Raw genomic sequence first — 16169 nt, 5'->3', positions numbered from 1 at the left:
AGAAGCAGTGATTATATACTTGATATGAGTAATTCTCAACCTACAACGCATTTCCCTTTATTAACAATGAACTCTGGGGCGCCTGGGTGGCTCAGTGGGTTAAGCCACTGCCTTCGGCTCAGGTCATGATCTCAGAGTCCTGGGATCGAGCCCCGCATCGGGCTCTCTGCTCAGCAGGGAGCCTGCTTCCTCCTCTCTCTCTGCCTGCCTCTCTGCCTGCTTGTAATCTCTCTGTCAAATAAATAAATAAAATCTTTAAAAAAAAAAAAAAAAAAAAAAAAAAAAAAAAAAAAAAAAAAAAAAAAAAAAAAAAAAACAATGAACTCTTACGAGAGAATAACATGACTGTCCGTGGCTTTACACCAGTATTGCTGGGATTTCAAGGCAGGATTTTCCCTGGTACTACAGGAGATGAATAATATTATTAGATGAAGAAGAGTGGAATTATCTTTAACAGTTCAAGCTAAGAAAGAGAGTAACAAAGAAAAAACACAAAACAAGACAGAGCAAAACAAAACCTATCTTACCTTGAGCTTGCGCCGGGCATTGAATTCTTGTAGCTTCTTTTGAGCAGTATCCATGTGTACAAAATTGGCAGCTTTACCTGTGACCCATGGGTGCTGGAGAGCTTGGAAGGTAGTCAGGCGTTTCTTAGGATCCAGAACAATTAGTTTTCTGACCTGAAATGATAAAGAACCATAGATTTCTTAGGGAGATTCTTATGGTGACCCAGGCTTGCCTCTCAGCCTGTGAACATTTAGGTTTTATTCTATTTTCCTAGCAGTACCACTAACTATACATTAAAAAAAAAAAAAAAAAAAAAGCTTTTCAGTGGTCACTGTGAGGAGAGTTTCAGGGAGCAGTGGTTGAGGAGGTCTGAGAGGCAGTGGCTTGTGCCACCTGAGAGGCCAGGCAGGCAGGCGACTTCCAAGGGAGGTCAAAGAAACAGATTCTTGGTTGCCTGTGGACTGGAAGGTCTTTGAGGGAGAGCCAGCATCTGAATAATTCTAGGCTGCACTTAGCACCACTTAGAATTCAGAACTTTGGATGGATCACACTGGAGATGGAATCGTGCATTCATCATGCTTTCTGTTGGGATTTTTTTTTAAATTTTATTTATTTATGTGTCAGAGAGAGAGAGAGAAAGAGAGAGAGAGAGCAGCAGGCAGAGGGAGAAGAAGGCTACCGGCTGAGCAGGGAGCCCGATGAAGACCTCGATCCCAGACTCTGGTATCATGACTTGAGCCAAAGGCAGACGCTAAACCGAATGAGCCAGTCAGGTGCCCCATCTGTGGGGATTAGATAGTAACAAAGGGATAATATAGTCTTTATGCTTATCCCATGATTCCATGATAAAATTCATTCTAATATCTTGAAGGTTTTGAAGGAATAAGCCAAGTGCTGTCAGGGGTTTAGGGACATGATTTGTTTAAAGTACTAAATTCAACCCGTAGCCGACCATTCTGAGAATGAGCAGATAATAAACGGCCAGGAAGATCAACCAACAAAATAATCCCTGGCCCTGGGCTCAGACAGGGTGACATGGAATGAGACAGAAACTGCTTAGAGTTAGGAGGCATGTTCAAGCCCTCGTTACATCTCTTACCCACTTTTGTGACTTTGGACAAAGACCGACATATGAATTGAAAGCCCGTGAACATTCTCCTAGGTCTTTTTCTTATATGTTCTCTTCTCTACCTCATTTCTTTGTAAATACATTCTTACATACATATGAAAATCTTTAAAAACTTGGTAATTCTTCCCATAACCTTATCAACTTGGAACTAGTAGCTCTAATTCATAAATGAGGGATGGAAGGAAGTTCAGAAAGATTTTGTGCCTTAACTGAGGCCAGATAGCTTGTAACTGGTGGAAGCTCTATTCCAATTAAGATCGGTTTTACCTCAGAGCTCATTTTGTGGCCGCTAGACCGCAGTGCCTCCAAGATCAGTCCACCATCTGGCCTTCATCTGCCCACGTGGCAAATGGGGGCTTCGGGGGATGTAAGGCCCGAGGTCTTTTCTAACTCTGTTCAACTAAGAAGAACTGAATGCAGGCTAGTGCAATCAGGCAGTAAATCAAATGGAGAACAGATATCTGGTTCTCCTCTTACTTCTTTTCTACAAAAGTTGCAAAGAAATGTGTGTTTGGGGTAGAGAGAATTTGTAGAGGACAGAGATGTGAGGCTGCTTAGGCTAAAAATCTGAGAGGAGGTGGTGGGAGGTACAGGTGATTAAGGAAAATGAATGCACGGCAGTAAATAAAAATCTGATTGCAGTCATAGCTGTCACCTGTGGGAAACATGTCCAAGTAATTTCATATAAATGGTAAGTAATCCTTGACAACAATTCACAATGAGATCTTTCCCTCCCATTTTCTAATCATCCTCATCATTACCATCCTCCTCCTCCTGAAAGTACAAAGAATTTACTGAAAGTCAGTAAGTTCCCCCAAATTCTCATCTGTCAGTGTTAATCTTTACATTTGAAGAGATCAATGCACTGAACTGTTAAACTCGCTGAAGGTCTGAGAGCCCCAGTGACCTTGCCAAGATTCAACCCCAATGCCTTGCCATGATCCTACAGCCCCCTTACAACCTGACCCCATCACTCATGGGCACTGTTCCCCTGGTGATTTCAGAATGGATGCGGGTGCTGCTGATAAGAACACATCAGTGGTACTCAAGGATTCCTTTAGTGTTTAAGTTTTACAAACTTATTAGCCCAAAGGTAGGATTTAGCTGAATGAAGGAATATCAAAGCTAACCCTCTTACCCATTTAGTTTTTATTGGCGATGAAAAGAAAAGGAAGGCAGGCTGTATAAAGAACTGTTAGGGTGTTAGTTGGTGGTAGTCAGTTAACCTGCATTATAGCCCCTAAGTCTCCCAACAATCTAAAGAAAGGTACTGGGATCATCCCAGAACAGAAAACTAGGGGTGCCTGGGTGGCTCAGTTGTTAAGCCTCTGTCTTCGGCTCAGATCATGATCCCAGCATCCTGGAATCGAGCCCCGCATCAGGCTCCCTGCTCTGAGAGAAGCCTGCATCTCCCTCTCCCACTCCCCCTGCTTGTGTTCCCTGTGCTGCTGTCTCCGTCAGATAAATGAAATAAAACCTTAAAAAAGAAAATAAAACTAAAGCAGAGAGAATAGATAACAAGGCCAGGTCACACCTTTAGGTTATGAGGAAGAGGGTCCTTGAATCCAGGTGTGTCAGACCTTAAAAAATCCGCGGTCTACTTCCTGATTCATCGTTTCATTCCAAAAAAAAAAAAAAAAAAAATTATTGAGTCTGTACTATATGCCCAAACGGTACTAAGATCTGGGCACACATGCCTTGACCTCTACCAGAACTTAAAATCTGGCTAAGGAAGCTCTTTCCACAAGTAAATATAAGTTGCAACCATCATTAAAGAGAAGGCTAGCGGGCAACAGAACAATGTGACAGAAGAACAAAGCAGTTGTGGGAAGGAAGGACTGCTGAAGGTGGGCAGACAAGGCTACCTGGGGGATGTCACATGGCAACTAGGGCTTGTAAATAAGACTTACCCATGCAAGAGGGTGTGTGTGTGTGTGCATGCGTGTGCGTGTGTGTGAGAGAGAGAGAGGTTGGGAAGGGAGAGGGAGGAAGGAAGGAGGAAAGAATAGCACAAAGCAGAGGAAGGAGTAGCGGTCCACACCCTGAGCTATCCTGATGAGGGTTGGGTTGGTCTGGTGCCCTGGAGTGAAGCGCACCAGAGGACAGTGTTGTGAAATGGGCAGGGCAGTGGACTCCCAACCCGACCAGGTGGTGCTGTGTATATCTGATTACAGATTTTGGACTTTATCCTAAGAGTCTCAAAGCAGAAGAGTGACAGGAGTTGATTTATTTATTAGGCCCTTCCTCTGGATCCTGTGTGGAGAGTGTACCTAAACTTGCCACAGAGGTAGGAAGGCCATAGGGGAGGTTGTGGCTGTGGTCCCGCAGGAGAGGCCAGGGCTGGTGGGGGCAGTGGTGGTGGAGTGGAGGGAAGTGGGTGGATTCAAGAGGTGTTTAGGAGTGTGGGGCCTGACTTGAGGGGGGAGTTGGGATAATGTCTCCACACATTGCCTCTCTGCCTGGTTGTACTGCAAAGTCATGGTCTACAGGGGTTTGTTCCACGAAAGAACATGGATGGGAAGGAGGAAATGTTTGGAGGGAAAAGAGTAGAATTCAGAATTCTCCTTTTCCCTCCAAACATCTAGGATATTTTCTAAGAAAATATCCTAGAAACCTGGATCATTCATTCTGCTGGGAAGCTGTGTGACTTTGGACAATCATTTCACCTCTCTGGGTTTCAGGACCCTCAAGTCTGTTTTTTTGTTTGTTTGTTTGTTTGTTTTTTTAACATTTATTTATTTAAGAGAGAGAGCAAGAGAGCATAGCACAAGCTGAGCAGGGAGCCTGAAGACGTGGTGCTAGATCCCAGAACCCTGAGATCATGACCTGAGCCAACTTAGTGACCTTAACTGACTGAGTGACCCAGGTGCCCCCAGCACCCTCAACTTTAGATGAAGGAAAGACTAGATAACTCATAAGATCCCTTGGAGAGCTAGCCTTCTGCGGTTCAAAAGTCAATTCTTAGCTATTTCTGTGTGGCTTTTCTCTAGACGAATGATGGCTAATGCTTTCATCTCATGCTAGTATACCCTTTATTTTAGAACAGGTGGGCCATCTCCCCAGAATGCAGGTCTTTCCTTTATGCAAATAAACTTCAATATTAGCTTAAGCAAGGACCCAAATAACACAAACAAAAAACCAAACAAAATAAATTATCAGTAGAGTGTAACTTGTTTATGATGCCAGTAAGGCGTGTAAGGGACTTGTGCTGTTATCGGGATATTTCAATAAGTTTGTATAATCAAATCTAGGTGATCTAGGTAATCAATCTAGGTAATCCATGTTAAAATGGAATTCCATATTATGTCTGAATTTACCCAGTACAACTGGCTTCAAAAGCAAGGTTTTACATTGACTAGGTGGTAAAAATCTCACTAATTAACAATGCAGTAATTTTTAATTGTGATAATTCAGCAAGTGACGAGTTAAGCATATCTATTTTTCATTATCTACAAGAAAAATGTATTATGTACATTGTTTTATTAAAAATACAATTATTAAGAGGGGAAAATTTTAAAAAGGACACTGCCCATTAACTAGTTAAAAATGAATGTGAAGGGGCACCTGGTGGCTCAGTGGGTTGGGCCTCTGACTTAGGCTCAGGTCATGATCTCAGGGTCCTGGGATCGAGCCCCACATCGGGCTCTCTGGCTCAGCGGGGAGCCTGCTTCCCCCTCTCTCTCTGCCTGCCTCTCTCCTACTTGTGATCTCTGTGTCAAATAAATAAATAAAATCTTAAAAAAAATGTGAAGATTTTACTTCATTTTGTTTTGGTCTCACTTACCAGGTCCTTGGCATTTAGAGATACTTCATCCCACCAGGGGGAGATAAAGTAGTATTCACAATTCAGAATTCTCCTGAACATGAACTGATCACCTCTTTCATCATAGAATGGTTCAAATCCACAAAGTCTAGAAGGACAAAAGATAGAGAATAAAATGTCTTTAGAAGCCTAAATATATTTCATCAAATTTTTGCAGAAATTCCAGACTGCCCTTTCCAAGCTTTCTGTTATGATTGCAAGTCTACATAGTACAAGTATGTAACTGCCTTGTTATAAATCACTTTTGACTGTATAAATACACAATCATGTCCTCTGGAAGTAAGAACAGATACCAAACTGATTAAGAATTTCTACAAAGGAGGACATTGGGTGAAGTAGAGGAGAAGTGAGTTGGGGGAAATTGGAGGGGGAAACAAACCATGAGAGACTATGGACTTTGAGAAACAAACTGAGGTTTTTGGAGGGGAGGAGGTTGGGGGTTGGGAGAGCCAGGTGGTGGGTATTAAGGAGGGCATGTATTGCATGGAGCACTGGGTGTGGTGCATAAACAATGAATCTCGGAACACTGAAAAAATTAAATTAAAAAAAATTCTACAAAGAGTTTATAATAACATCAATAATTATGACACAAAACAATAATAAAGATAATAGCTAACATTATTACAGGCACTGTACTAATGACTTGCTGTGGAATTTTTTTAACCAGGAATTGAGAAGACAGATTGACTAGAGTTCCAATTTATTAGGAAGTGGAAGAATCAGGATTTTCTTTTTGAGATTTTAAAGGGTTGATTGATTGATTTTTGTGAGAGAGACAGCATGAACAAGGGAAGGGGCAGAGTGAGAGAGAGAAGCAGGCTCCCCACTGAGCAGGGAGCCTGAGGATGTGGGGCTCCATCCCAGGACCCCAGGGTCATAACCTGAGCCAAAGCAGACACTTAACTGAGTGACCCAGGCACCCAAAAATTAGAGGAGTTTTTGAGGGTAAAGAGATTAAGAGGTAGATAGAAAAGATTTTTCAGTCATTTTTATTCAGCCCTATTCACTAAACAACTGCACAGAAATGAGTCAAATATTAGATTTCCATCCCACTCCAGTTTGAATTTCAGAGTGAACAAAGACAGGAAGTTAGACTGTTGTCAGGAAATGGTCTTTTAAAACTTGACACAGTGATTACACACAGCCAACAGAGATGAGTAGCTAGGATCAGTGCAGCCTCATGTGAGACCCTCACTTTTGTCTTAAAGACCCACGTTTACCTTCATTTTCTAGTAGGGTGTCAGCCTACAAATGAATGGGGAAAGTGGGAGAAGAGAACTAAAGAATCATCTATGGCATCCTAAAGGGAGAGAGGAGAAGTGAGTTGCTGTTCAGGGCCCACCAAAGCCTCCACTGTTTACAGACAGGTACATACAGGTTCTAAAAATCACTAGGGATCAAAAGGAGACCATAAAAAAGAAATCCCTACCAGGGCATGTGTTGTACTGGACAAAAAATGGGGGGAAAAGAATGAACACGAAAAAAAAAAAAAACATTCTCTCAAATTCTTCCTTCAAGCTGGTCAGGTTGGAGCAGAGCATGAAATGTTTGAATGTATTCTAATGTAGTGGGTTTCTAGACAGAAGCATTTTCTTACATCCTTTGCTCAGGGAACGTCCTGTTGGGAGAGTCTTTGTCTTTTTTAAATATTCCGGAGCCCGCCAGGAAAAGACAGGGTTTAGCAGTGCTGCGTCTCAGACTAGTGAGTCCTCCTGTCCCACTGCAGCAGTCTACACAGAGAATCCTGCTGCCACATAAGGATAGAAGGGAGCCCACGTCCACACCTCGACAAGGAGGTAGCTCAGCCTTACTTGGCCATTCCTGTGCCATCCACAACACTAGAAAAGTATAGCTTATTCTTAGTTAGTCGTGGAGGAATTAGCCCATGTTCCAGGCTTAGTTTAAGAAACTCTTATGTTTCGCCTTCTGGAAATCTAGAAAGAAACATGACAGTTCAGAAGGTACTCAGATGCCGTTCTCACTTCTCAAACATGCCTGTGGATGTGTGCACTGTGATGGAAGAAGCTCATATCATGTCAGCCTGAAATGCCAAAAATAGAAGCAATGTGACACAGAGCAACACACACACATATACACCATGGAAAAAGCCTTCAGACATGGAAATATTTGAATAAAGACAATGATAGTTTAGGAAGATAGTAGGATTATACAGGCCTGAAGAGTGAAAGTATAATAAGGGGAACTTTAAGCCACTGGGCAGAACTGTGGTGTTGAAAGCTGAAAGAGAGAGTTTGAATCTTTGATGTTACTCATTCCGACTCTGACCTGAGCATTGTAGTAGTTGCTTTTGTCTGTAGGTACCAAGGGTTTAGGTGTAAAAGGTAGAGGGGTCAGAATTTCTGTGAGAAACAACAAAATGGCTTTCACTCCCAGTCTATTGTCATATGTAGAAATAGCAAGGTCATAGCACAAAAGAGCCGTATGGAACTTTTAATAATAATAAAGGAGATATATAGGTCCAATGGCACGATCTTGGAGAAGTGTCCCAGTGAACCTTGCCAGGTGGACTTCATCGGTTGTTAATGAACTACAGATTAGAGAAAACAACCCTGGGCTTAGGAGCTGACAGAAGTGAGGCCACACTAAAGGACATTAGTTGTAAGCAACGCTGATAATATATTTTCATTTGAGAGCTACCACTGTGGACTTTGAACCAACAACTATTAACTTAAAGACCTTATGTGAACCAGGGGAAAGGACCTTGACTTTTTTTTTTTTTTTTTTTAAAGTAGGCTCCCTATCCAGCATGGAGCCCAGCGTGAGCCCTGAACTCACGACCAGAGATCAAGACCTCGGCTGAGATGAAGAGTCAGCTGCTTAACCAGCTGAGCCACCAGGAGCCCCAGGACCTTGAAAGACTTTTAAAATTATTTTCAGGGCTATGATAAGATGTTTCTCCAACAATCACATTTTTTTCTCTTCATTTTCCCTGGTCAGTGACCATGTCATGGAATTTTATTCATTCCATATTTCAGGTTCTCAGGGTGAATGTGATGTCATTTCTCCGTCTCTCTAAGTTCTTGTACATCCTTAATGCTTCACCCCCCCATCCTCCATCACATTTCAGCATGAAATTGCAACTGGTTGGGCACAATAACATTTCAGGGGCAAATCTGATTTGTTATTTGCATAGTGCAATTTTTCATTTAACGTCATTAAGTATGATATGTCACCTACCTAACTCAGGAGCCAAGATTTTCTTCCCAGAATAAAAGTGATCTCAGATGTAAGCTGAAGGAATTCCATGAAGTGGCCTCAGGAATTCATTTTAATGAATTAAGCACTTAATATGGCAAATATATTACCTAACAGTTTTGCCCTTTCTTAAGAAAAAACATGGTTGTCTACCTCTCCAAATGCTTTTCAAGCTTTAGTATATATATTTTGGATCCACAAGGAATTCAATACTGAATCTATCTTTTGACATTACATCATAGCAGATGGCTATTTACTGGGTTGCTTGTTAAACCTTTTTGTCTTGGCTACAGATGACTGAATATACCCAGGTAAACTCAGAGTTTACTAATTTGTTTGAGGGTACCCTAGTTACCTTCCTTCTAGCTCTTATTACCAAGACATTGCACTTTCTAAGATCACTATTAAATTAAACAAACAAACAAATAAACAAACAATCAAAAATCCAAAACCTCTTTCTGTTATGGACTGAATTGTGTCTCCCTAAAATTCCTATGATGAGAAGTCCTCACCTGATGCTATTTGGAGATGAAGCCTTTGGGAGGTAACTAAGGTTGATGTGGTCGTGAGGTGGGGGCCAGCTTTATGATGGGATTAATGTCCTTAAAAGAAGAGATGCCAAAGAGCTCACATTTTTTTTTTCTCTGCCATGTGGGGAAAGAGTAAGAAGGCAGATGTCTGCAAGCCAGGAAGAGAGCTCTCCCCAGGACTAGACCTCCTGGCGCCCTGACCTCAGACTTCCAGCCCCTGGAACTGTGACGAATACAAGCCTGTTGTTGAAGCCACCCAGCCTGCAGTAGTTTGTTATGGCAGCCTGCCCGATTAATACACTTTCTTTTATACCCTATAAAATCTCTTTGTAGATCTGAATGTTACAGGTTCCAACAGGCAACTGTGCAGTGTCCTCCAAATGACAGCCAAAGCTACTTGTTTTGAATTAAACTCTGGAACCATGGATATCTTGCTTCTGTGGCTGCTCTTCAGCAGTCTTCTCAGACACTCCTCACTCCTTGCTTTCCTTCATGCTCCTCTGCAATTCTACCATCTCCTTGGCAAAATGCCTGAAACCCCTTTTTTATTAGTAGACGGAAGCTCAGGAATGGAGTTTGGGAAACCAGAAAATGAGAGATTTAGTTGTTTGGGTGTGTGTGTGTGTGTGTGTGTGTGTGTGTGTGTGTGTGTGTGTGTGTGGTTTTTACCAGAGAAAAGGCTTCTCTGAGTTTAGGGTATTAAACTCAAGGTCCTTGAGGACCTAACAGAGACAGAAAACAAAACTGATAGCCAAACTGCATTAAAAAGACTGCTGACAAGAAATGTCCCTGTCTGGAATTGCTTAGGAGATTAAAGAGCCATTTGCCCTTTAAAAAGGATTCATACTGTATTTTGATGAGACATAAATAAGTAAAACAAGGGCAAGTTTAATATGGACCTGAGTTTCCTATTTGTTCTTAACATCAAATAGGGAATTGTTTCCCAAATCTGCTTTACATTGCACTGCAGAATGAGGCGCAGAAAAGCCGTGGACAGACAGTCTGGCCCCAGGAAAATCAGAGAAGAAAATGCGATGCTTGTTTTCAGAAAAGTCTACCACTAACTACGTTTAGTATGTTGTAGAAAATCACAAAAGTCCAAAGTAATCTTGCTTTTTATGAGGCCTCTAAGTACCTAAGAAATATTACAGCAAAGGCAAATAGTACCCATAGAGATTGCTTTTCTTCACTTACAAGATGTAGGTGATTATTCCTACAGACCACATGTCCACCTCAGGTCCATAGGCGCAGCCTCTAAGAATTTCAGGTGCTGCAGAAAGAATGAATATTGCGTTAAATCCGACTTTAAATTTAAAATTTACATCCCAAAAATAAGCAACAGGTAAGAAATTAATTAACAAAGTTCAGAAATAGTTTTGTAATCAATTTTGTCCCCCCAAACCAAAGTATGAGACTACAAATTCTTAACATCTATTTTAGTGGGAAAAATTCAAGTCTTTCTGTGTTTGGGGCGCATAAATATAAAGCTATTAACTTTGATAGTCTACACTGAAGCATCATTCCAACCAGACAGATCTGCTGTAAAAGATCCCTTTCTTCAAAAGGAGATTTGTAGGCAGAAAACAAAGACAAGTTCCGCAGAGTAAGGGGGAAAAGGCACAGTGATTCTACCTTGAGATCTAGATCTGCTCGGAGCAGGGGACATCCACGCATGAGTATATTTGACCATGCGCAGGGCAGGGGGCAGGGTGGATGGGGTGGGAAGGACTGAGAAGCCTCAAGTGCTGGGAGGCTGGAAGAACAGTTGGAAAGGGCCCTGATTCATGCCCCAGCACTGAGAACTACATGTAGGTCACCTGAGCGCAGCTGTCCCCAGTCAGTTTGGGATTATGCATGAAGAAAGGGGTCTTCTCTGTGCACAACGAGCCTGCTCCTATTAGCCCTGCTCACCACTGTGAAAGTGGAAGGTCTTCTCAGCCATGAAAGGGCCCTGTAGTATGGAATGATGAAATCTTTTCTGTTGGTATTTATGTTGGAGCTGCGAAAATGGAGAGTTAAGTGGGGCCAATCATTTGCACAGAGAGTTGGAGGTGTTATGTTTGCCTAACAAGGAAGAAAATAAAAAATAAGGCTCAGACCTGTAGCCCAGAGTGGCCTTTTTCTATTTTGAACAGAAGCGCTGTACATGTCAGTGGGGTCCCCAAGCTAGGAGCTGACTGATGAATGCTGAGGACTCCCTAAGGGAGGCTTTGGGGATGGGGGCACCACATTCCTCCTTCCAGCTGGAAGCAGGAGAGCAAGGGAGCTGGATTCCTGTCTATGCAGGCTGGGCATGTCATATTCAGTGTAGACTGTTAAAGTGAGCTCTGGAAGGAAGCTATTCTCCTGGGACTTTGCATGTGACTTAGAAGAAGGAACACAGCGGATTTTCCACTGACGGCTTCCCATACTGTCCCTGCATCTCCCTATCCTTTTCCCTGTAAAAGTTGTTTTACATAAAATACAGGAGATGAAGAGCCCATACAGTGAAATGAGTGTGCAGTGTAACACTACCAGCAGCCACGCAGCAAGATGGACCCTCTAAAGCACAGCATCAGGGGCTAAGAAGTTCTTCTCATCTATAGACACATTATTCCTAGAAATTCTCCCACTTAGGATTTAATTAGCATAATGAAGAAAAGGCACGCTCATTGCCAACACTGTTCATTCTGTTGGGTTAGCCTTTCTTTTCCATGGCAATCTGGCCCCATATCTGGTTCCTTTGGGCCCCAACACTGAACTCCCACTTGCAAATGCTTTGCTCATGAGAGTTCAAAGGAAACTCGGGTTAGACCGCCACTGTCAGGAGGGCAGCTGCCATTGTCTACGGGGCGGAGAGGTCTTCCAGTCAGGCAGCAGAACACATGCACACTGGGTACTATTGTTAGTCCTTCCCCACTCAAGTCTTCCCATCCATGGAGTGCTATCGTATCCCACATGGACATTTAAACATGCAGAAATATGTTGGGGAGAGTCTTTGACGTAATCTGGGGCTTGTTTTTACTCTAAAATCTAAGTGAGTTGGATCAGCTGATTTCTAAGTTTACTCTGAGGTTTAAGCTGCTAGCCACCTTGTTATCAGTAGAGGGATCATTACTGATAGTTTACACAAGAAGAGAGGACCTGCACTTTACTTCCAGAACCTGCTGCACTCCCATTCCTCCCGTGGGAGTGCCTATTATATGCACTGACATGTGGGGGCAATGACCCCTGACCCCTCCCCTCCTGTGCTGTTCAGAGATTAGCATACTGTTGCAAAGGCCAGGGGCTTTTTCTGGCCATTCTTTTTTTTTTTTTTTCCAGTGTTCCAAGATTCATTGTTTATGCACCACACCCAGTGCTCCATGTAACACGTGCCCTCCTTAATACCCACCACCAGGCTCACCCAAGCCCCACTTCCCTCCCCTCCAAAACTCTGTTTCTCAGAGTCCACAGTCTCTCATGGTTTGTCTCCCCCTCCGATTTCCCCCAGTTCACTTTTCCTTCCCTTCTCCTAATGTCCTCCATGTTATTCCTTATGAAGTCAGCATTACCCTGATCGCTAAACCAGGCAAAGCCCCATCAAAAAGGAGAATTTCAGACCAATATCCCTGATGAATAATGAAGCCAAGATTCTCAACAAGATCCTAGCTAACAGGATCCAACAGTACATTAAAAAGATTATCCACCATGACCAGGTGGGATTTATCCCCAGGATGCAAGGGTGGTTCAACATTAGCAAATCAATGTGATAGAACAAATCAATAAGAGAAGAGAGAAGAACTACATAGTCCTCTCAATTGATGCAGAAAAAGCATTTGACGAAATACAGCATCGCTTCCTGATTAAAACTCTTCAAAGTATCAGGATAGAGGAAACATTCATCAACTTAATAAAATCTGTCTATGAAAAACCCACAGCGAATATCATCCTCAATGGGGAAAAGCTGGCAGCCTTCCCTTTGAGATCAGGAACACGACAAGGATGCCCACTCTTGCCATTGTTGTTCAACATAGTGCTAGAAGTTCTAGCAACAGCAACCAGACAACAAAAAGAAATAAAATGTATTCAAACTGGCCATTCTTTATAGCTCCCAGGCTAAGGTCGCAAACGAGGTGATTACCACCGAACAAAATTCTTTCTGAATCCACTTTATAGGGCATCTGGGTCTCTTACCCGAGGTGGCAATATCTGACCCTTCCCAGCACTGGGTCTAACTTTACCTCTAGAGGCAATTCAGTTCCTTATAAGGCATTATTAGGCAGCAATGTCGGCAAACTTCTAGTGTGAAAAGCTAAACTTTCCCCTAAGAGGTTAACTGAGACAAAAGGAGTATAGAATGTTTTTGCCCTTCATCATAAGTTTCTCTTAAAAAGAATTTATAATATTTACTAATCATAATACAAAATTTAGGGGAAACAAACTCTAAGCACCTAGACTCAGTTAGGTCCCATTCACAGTTAACCTTTAAATATTTGTTCATTAACATAACCTTGACTTTAAGATCAGAAGAACATACTTTTTTAAGGTACCTGAACCCTTTCCAAGTGCCAAAGATTTCTAGAATAAACTTCAGACTTCAGCATACCAGTACTACAAGTCTCCAAGATATCAAATGTCCTTTTGGATGGTGGATTCTATAAATTTGTGATTTTCTTAAAGTGAAAAATAGTTGATTACTTCCAACTTAGTTCAAGAAAAGACATCAGCTAGTCTGCCTTTTAATGCTATAAGCACTTCCATCTGTCCTTCCTGTCTTTTCTCACCTCATTGCCAAAACAAACAAACAAACAAACAAACAAAATGAATTAGGGGAGAAAATCATTTCAAGGTGTGATCCAGTTTTTATTTTTTTTTTTTTATTTTTTTTTTTTAAAGATTTTTATTTATTTATTTATTTGACAGAGAGAAATCACAAGTAAGCAGAGAGGCAGGCAGAGAGAGAGGAGGAAGCAGGCTCCCTGCTGAGCAGAAAGCCCGATGTGGGGCTCGAACCCAGGACCTGGGATCATGACCTGAGCCAAAGGCAGCGGCTTAACCCACTGAGCCACCCAGGCGCCCCATGATCCAGTTTTTAAAAAGGTATTTAAAATAATTTAGAATCATCTTTTCTAAAAATAGTTGATAATCCTTTATTGATTTTTCTGGCTGTCTTCTAAGTGGGTCCAAGTTTTCTGCCACTTTCTAAACTTTTATCCTTCATGTTATTGCTCATTAACGCTAAATGCTACAGGACACTTCATACTCTAAGCTCCAATACAGAATGATTTTGGCAAATGGTCTTAGAATTGCCAAGACACCAGACTTCATGTTTTAAAAGGCAATTTTAATCCACTGAGCCACCCAGGTGCCCCTAAAAGGCAATTTTAATGAAATATAAAATATATATTAAAAATTCAAACTTTAGTGATATTTATTTACCAACATCCCACTTAGATGTCAGAGTGCTGATTTTTTTATAAGATCATGGTACCATGAAAACATCTAGAGACTGGGGGTCCATCTACAGACTGGGGTGAATTTCATTTTCTTAAATAAATCCACTGTAACCAGTTCTAGGAATGGTCCTACATAAAAAGCATGGGGTATGCCGTATAGCACACTGATAGGGACCACTGATGCTAGGTTTCCCCTCTTTTCCTAAAGCTGTAGGGATGATTTTGGTCACTGACTGTACCTTTATTTTGTTAATCCCTCGTGATCTATTGAGTTAAAACTACAGAGTGACATTCTTTACCAGAAGACTTCTTTCCAACTACTGTTAATTGTTTGGAGAAAGACAAATCCAAGGGACACTAAGTGAATGAAGTCCACATGTTCATTCATTTACTCATTAAACAAATCATCAACTATTTATTAAATACCTGCTGTATGACGGACTGCATTGGGTGGTGCTGGAGGAGTAATGGGGAGTTCAAGAGGACAAGTCTCTGCCATCATGGAGCTTACAGTTGGGTGGGGAAGGAAGACATTGATCCAGAAAACCCATGAAGAAATGCAAAGTGGTAAATGGAAGTGCTTGGAGGGCCTCTCTGTTTTTTTTTTTTTTTTTTTTTAAAGATTTTATTTATTTGTCAGAGAGAGAGGAGAGTGAGCGAGCACAGGCAGACAGAATGGCAGGCAGAGGCAGAGGGAGAAGCAGGCTCCCCGCCAAGCAAGGAGCCCGATGTGGGACTCGATCCCAGGACGCCGGGATCATGACCTGAGCCGAAGGCAGCTGCCCAACCAACTGAGCCACCCAGGCGTCCCTGGAGGGCCTCTCTAATAGAGGGCTACCTGCTCAGAAAGATCAGGGAAGGTGAGTAGAGAAAGCGAAGTTTAAACTGAGATGTGAAGGGCTAGAGAAGTTAGCCAGGCAAAGGGAGAGGGTGGAGGGAGAAGTTAAAGGGCAAAGGGAGTGGGTGAGCAAAGACAGTGGGAAGTGGGTTGGCTGGAGCAAGCATGCAGGCACAGACTTGGTGGTGGGCAGGAGCAAGGGGGCTTAAGGAACTGGGGCAGCCAGTGTGGCTGGAGGTGCAAAGCCAGGTCCCACTGAGATAAGTCCCTGCCAGGCAGCTCAAGGCCAGACCACAGATTCCAATAGGTCAGGGCTTTTGTTTGTTTGTATGTTTTAAATTCTCTCCAATGCTTTTGTTTTAGTGATTCCCAACATGTGAGGGAAAAACTCTTTCATCTTAAAGCCAGAATCTGACTTTGCAGCATTAGGCCCCCTCCTATAGCTGAGGGAAAACTCCTATAGCTTTTCACTGTAGGGGCTTGTCTGGAATTCCAGAGTTCTCTGGAGACCACAAAAGTCCATGGCATCTAGAAGTTCCTCTAAACTTTGCCTCTGAGGAGTGAACACTGTAGAACGAGGAGAAAGAGGGATTTATCTGAAGCAGAAGAGCAGTGTTTGGAAATTCTCTCCCCTATTGTTCTGAACGTGGCTAGGAACCCGGAGGAGAATGCGGGCAGGGCAGCCTCCTATAGGCAGCAGCAGTGCCCA

The 16169-nt window shown here is 42.4% G+C and overlaps 1 protein-coding gene across 6 annotated transcripts in view; it reads right to left on the bottom strand.

Moving 5' to 3' along the window:
- The window catches only part of CAMK4 (calcium/calmodulin dependent protein kinase IV), a 326108-nt gene that overhangs the window by 10108 nt on the left and 299831 nt on the right, over window positions 1–16169 (bottom strand). For all 6 annotated transcript variants that reach the window (XM_047728971.1, XM_047728970.1, XM_047728973.1 and 3 more), the window contains 3 exons: window positions 10400–10475; window positions 5421–5547; window positions 528–680 (listed from right to left, as the gene is read on the bottom strand). In XM_047728971.1, coding sequence (XP_047584927.1) covers window positions 528–680; window positions 5421–5547; window positions 10400–10475 — 356 coding nt within the window. The remainder of the gene's footprint in view (window positions 1–527; window positions 681–5420; window positions 5548–10399; window positions 10476–16169) is intronic.

Source organism: Lutra lutra, chromosome 5 (genome assembly GCF_902655055.1).
Source record: "Lutra lutra chromosome 5, mLutLut1.2, whole genome shotgun sequence".
Classification (NCBI taxonomy): Eukaryota; Metazoa; Chordata; class Mammalia; order Carnivora; family Mustelidae; genus Lutra; species Lutra lutra.
The sequence above is the reverse complement of the archived record's forward strand: the minus strand, read 5'-3'. Positions and strand labels throughout refer to the sequence as shown.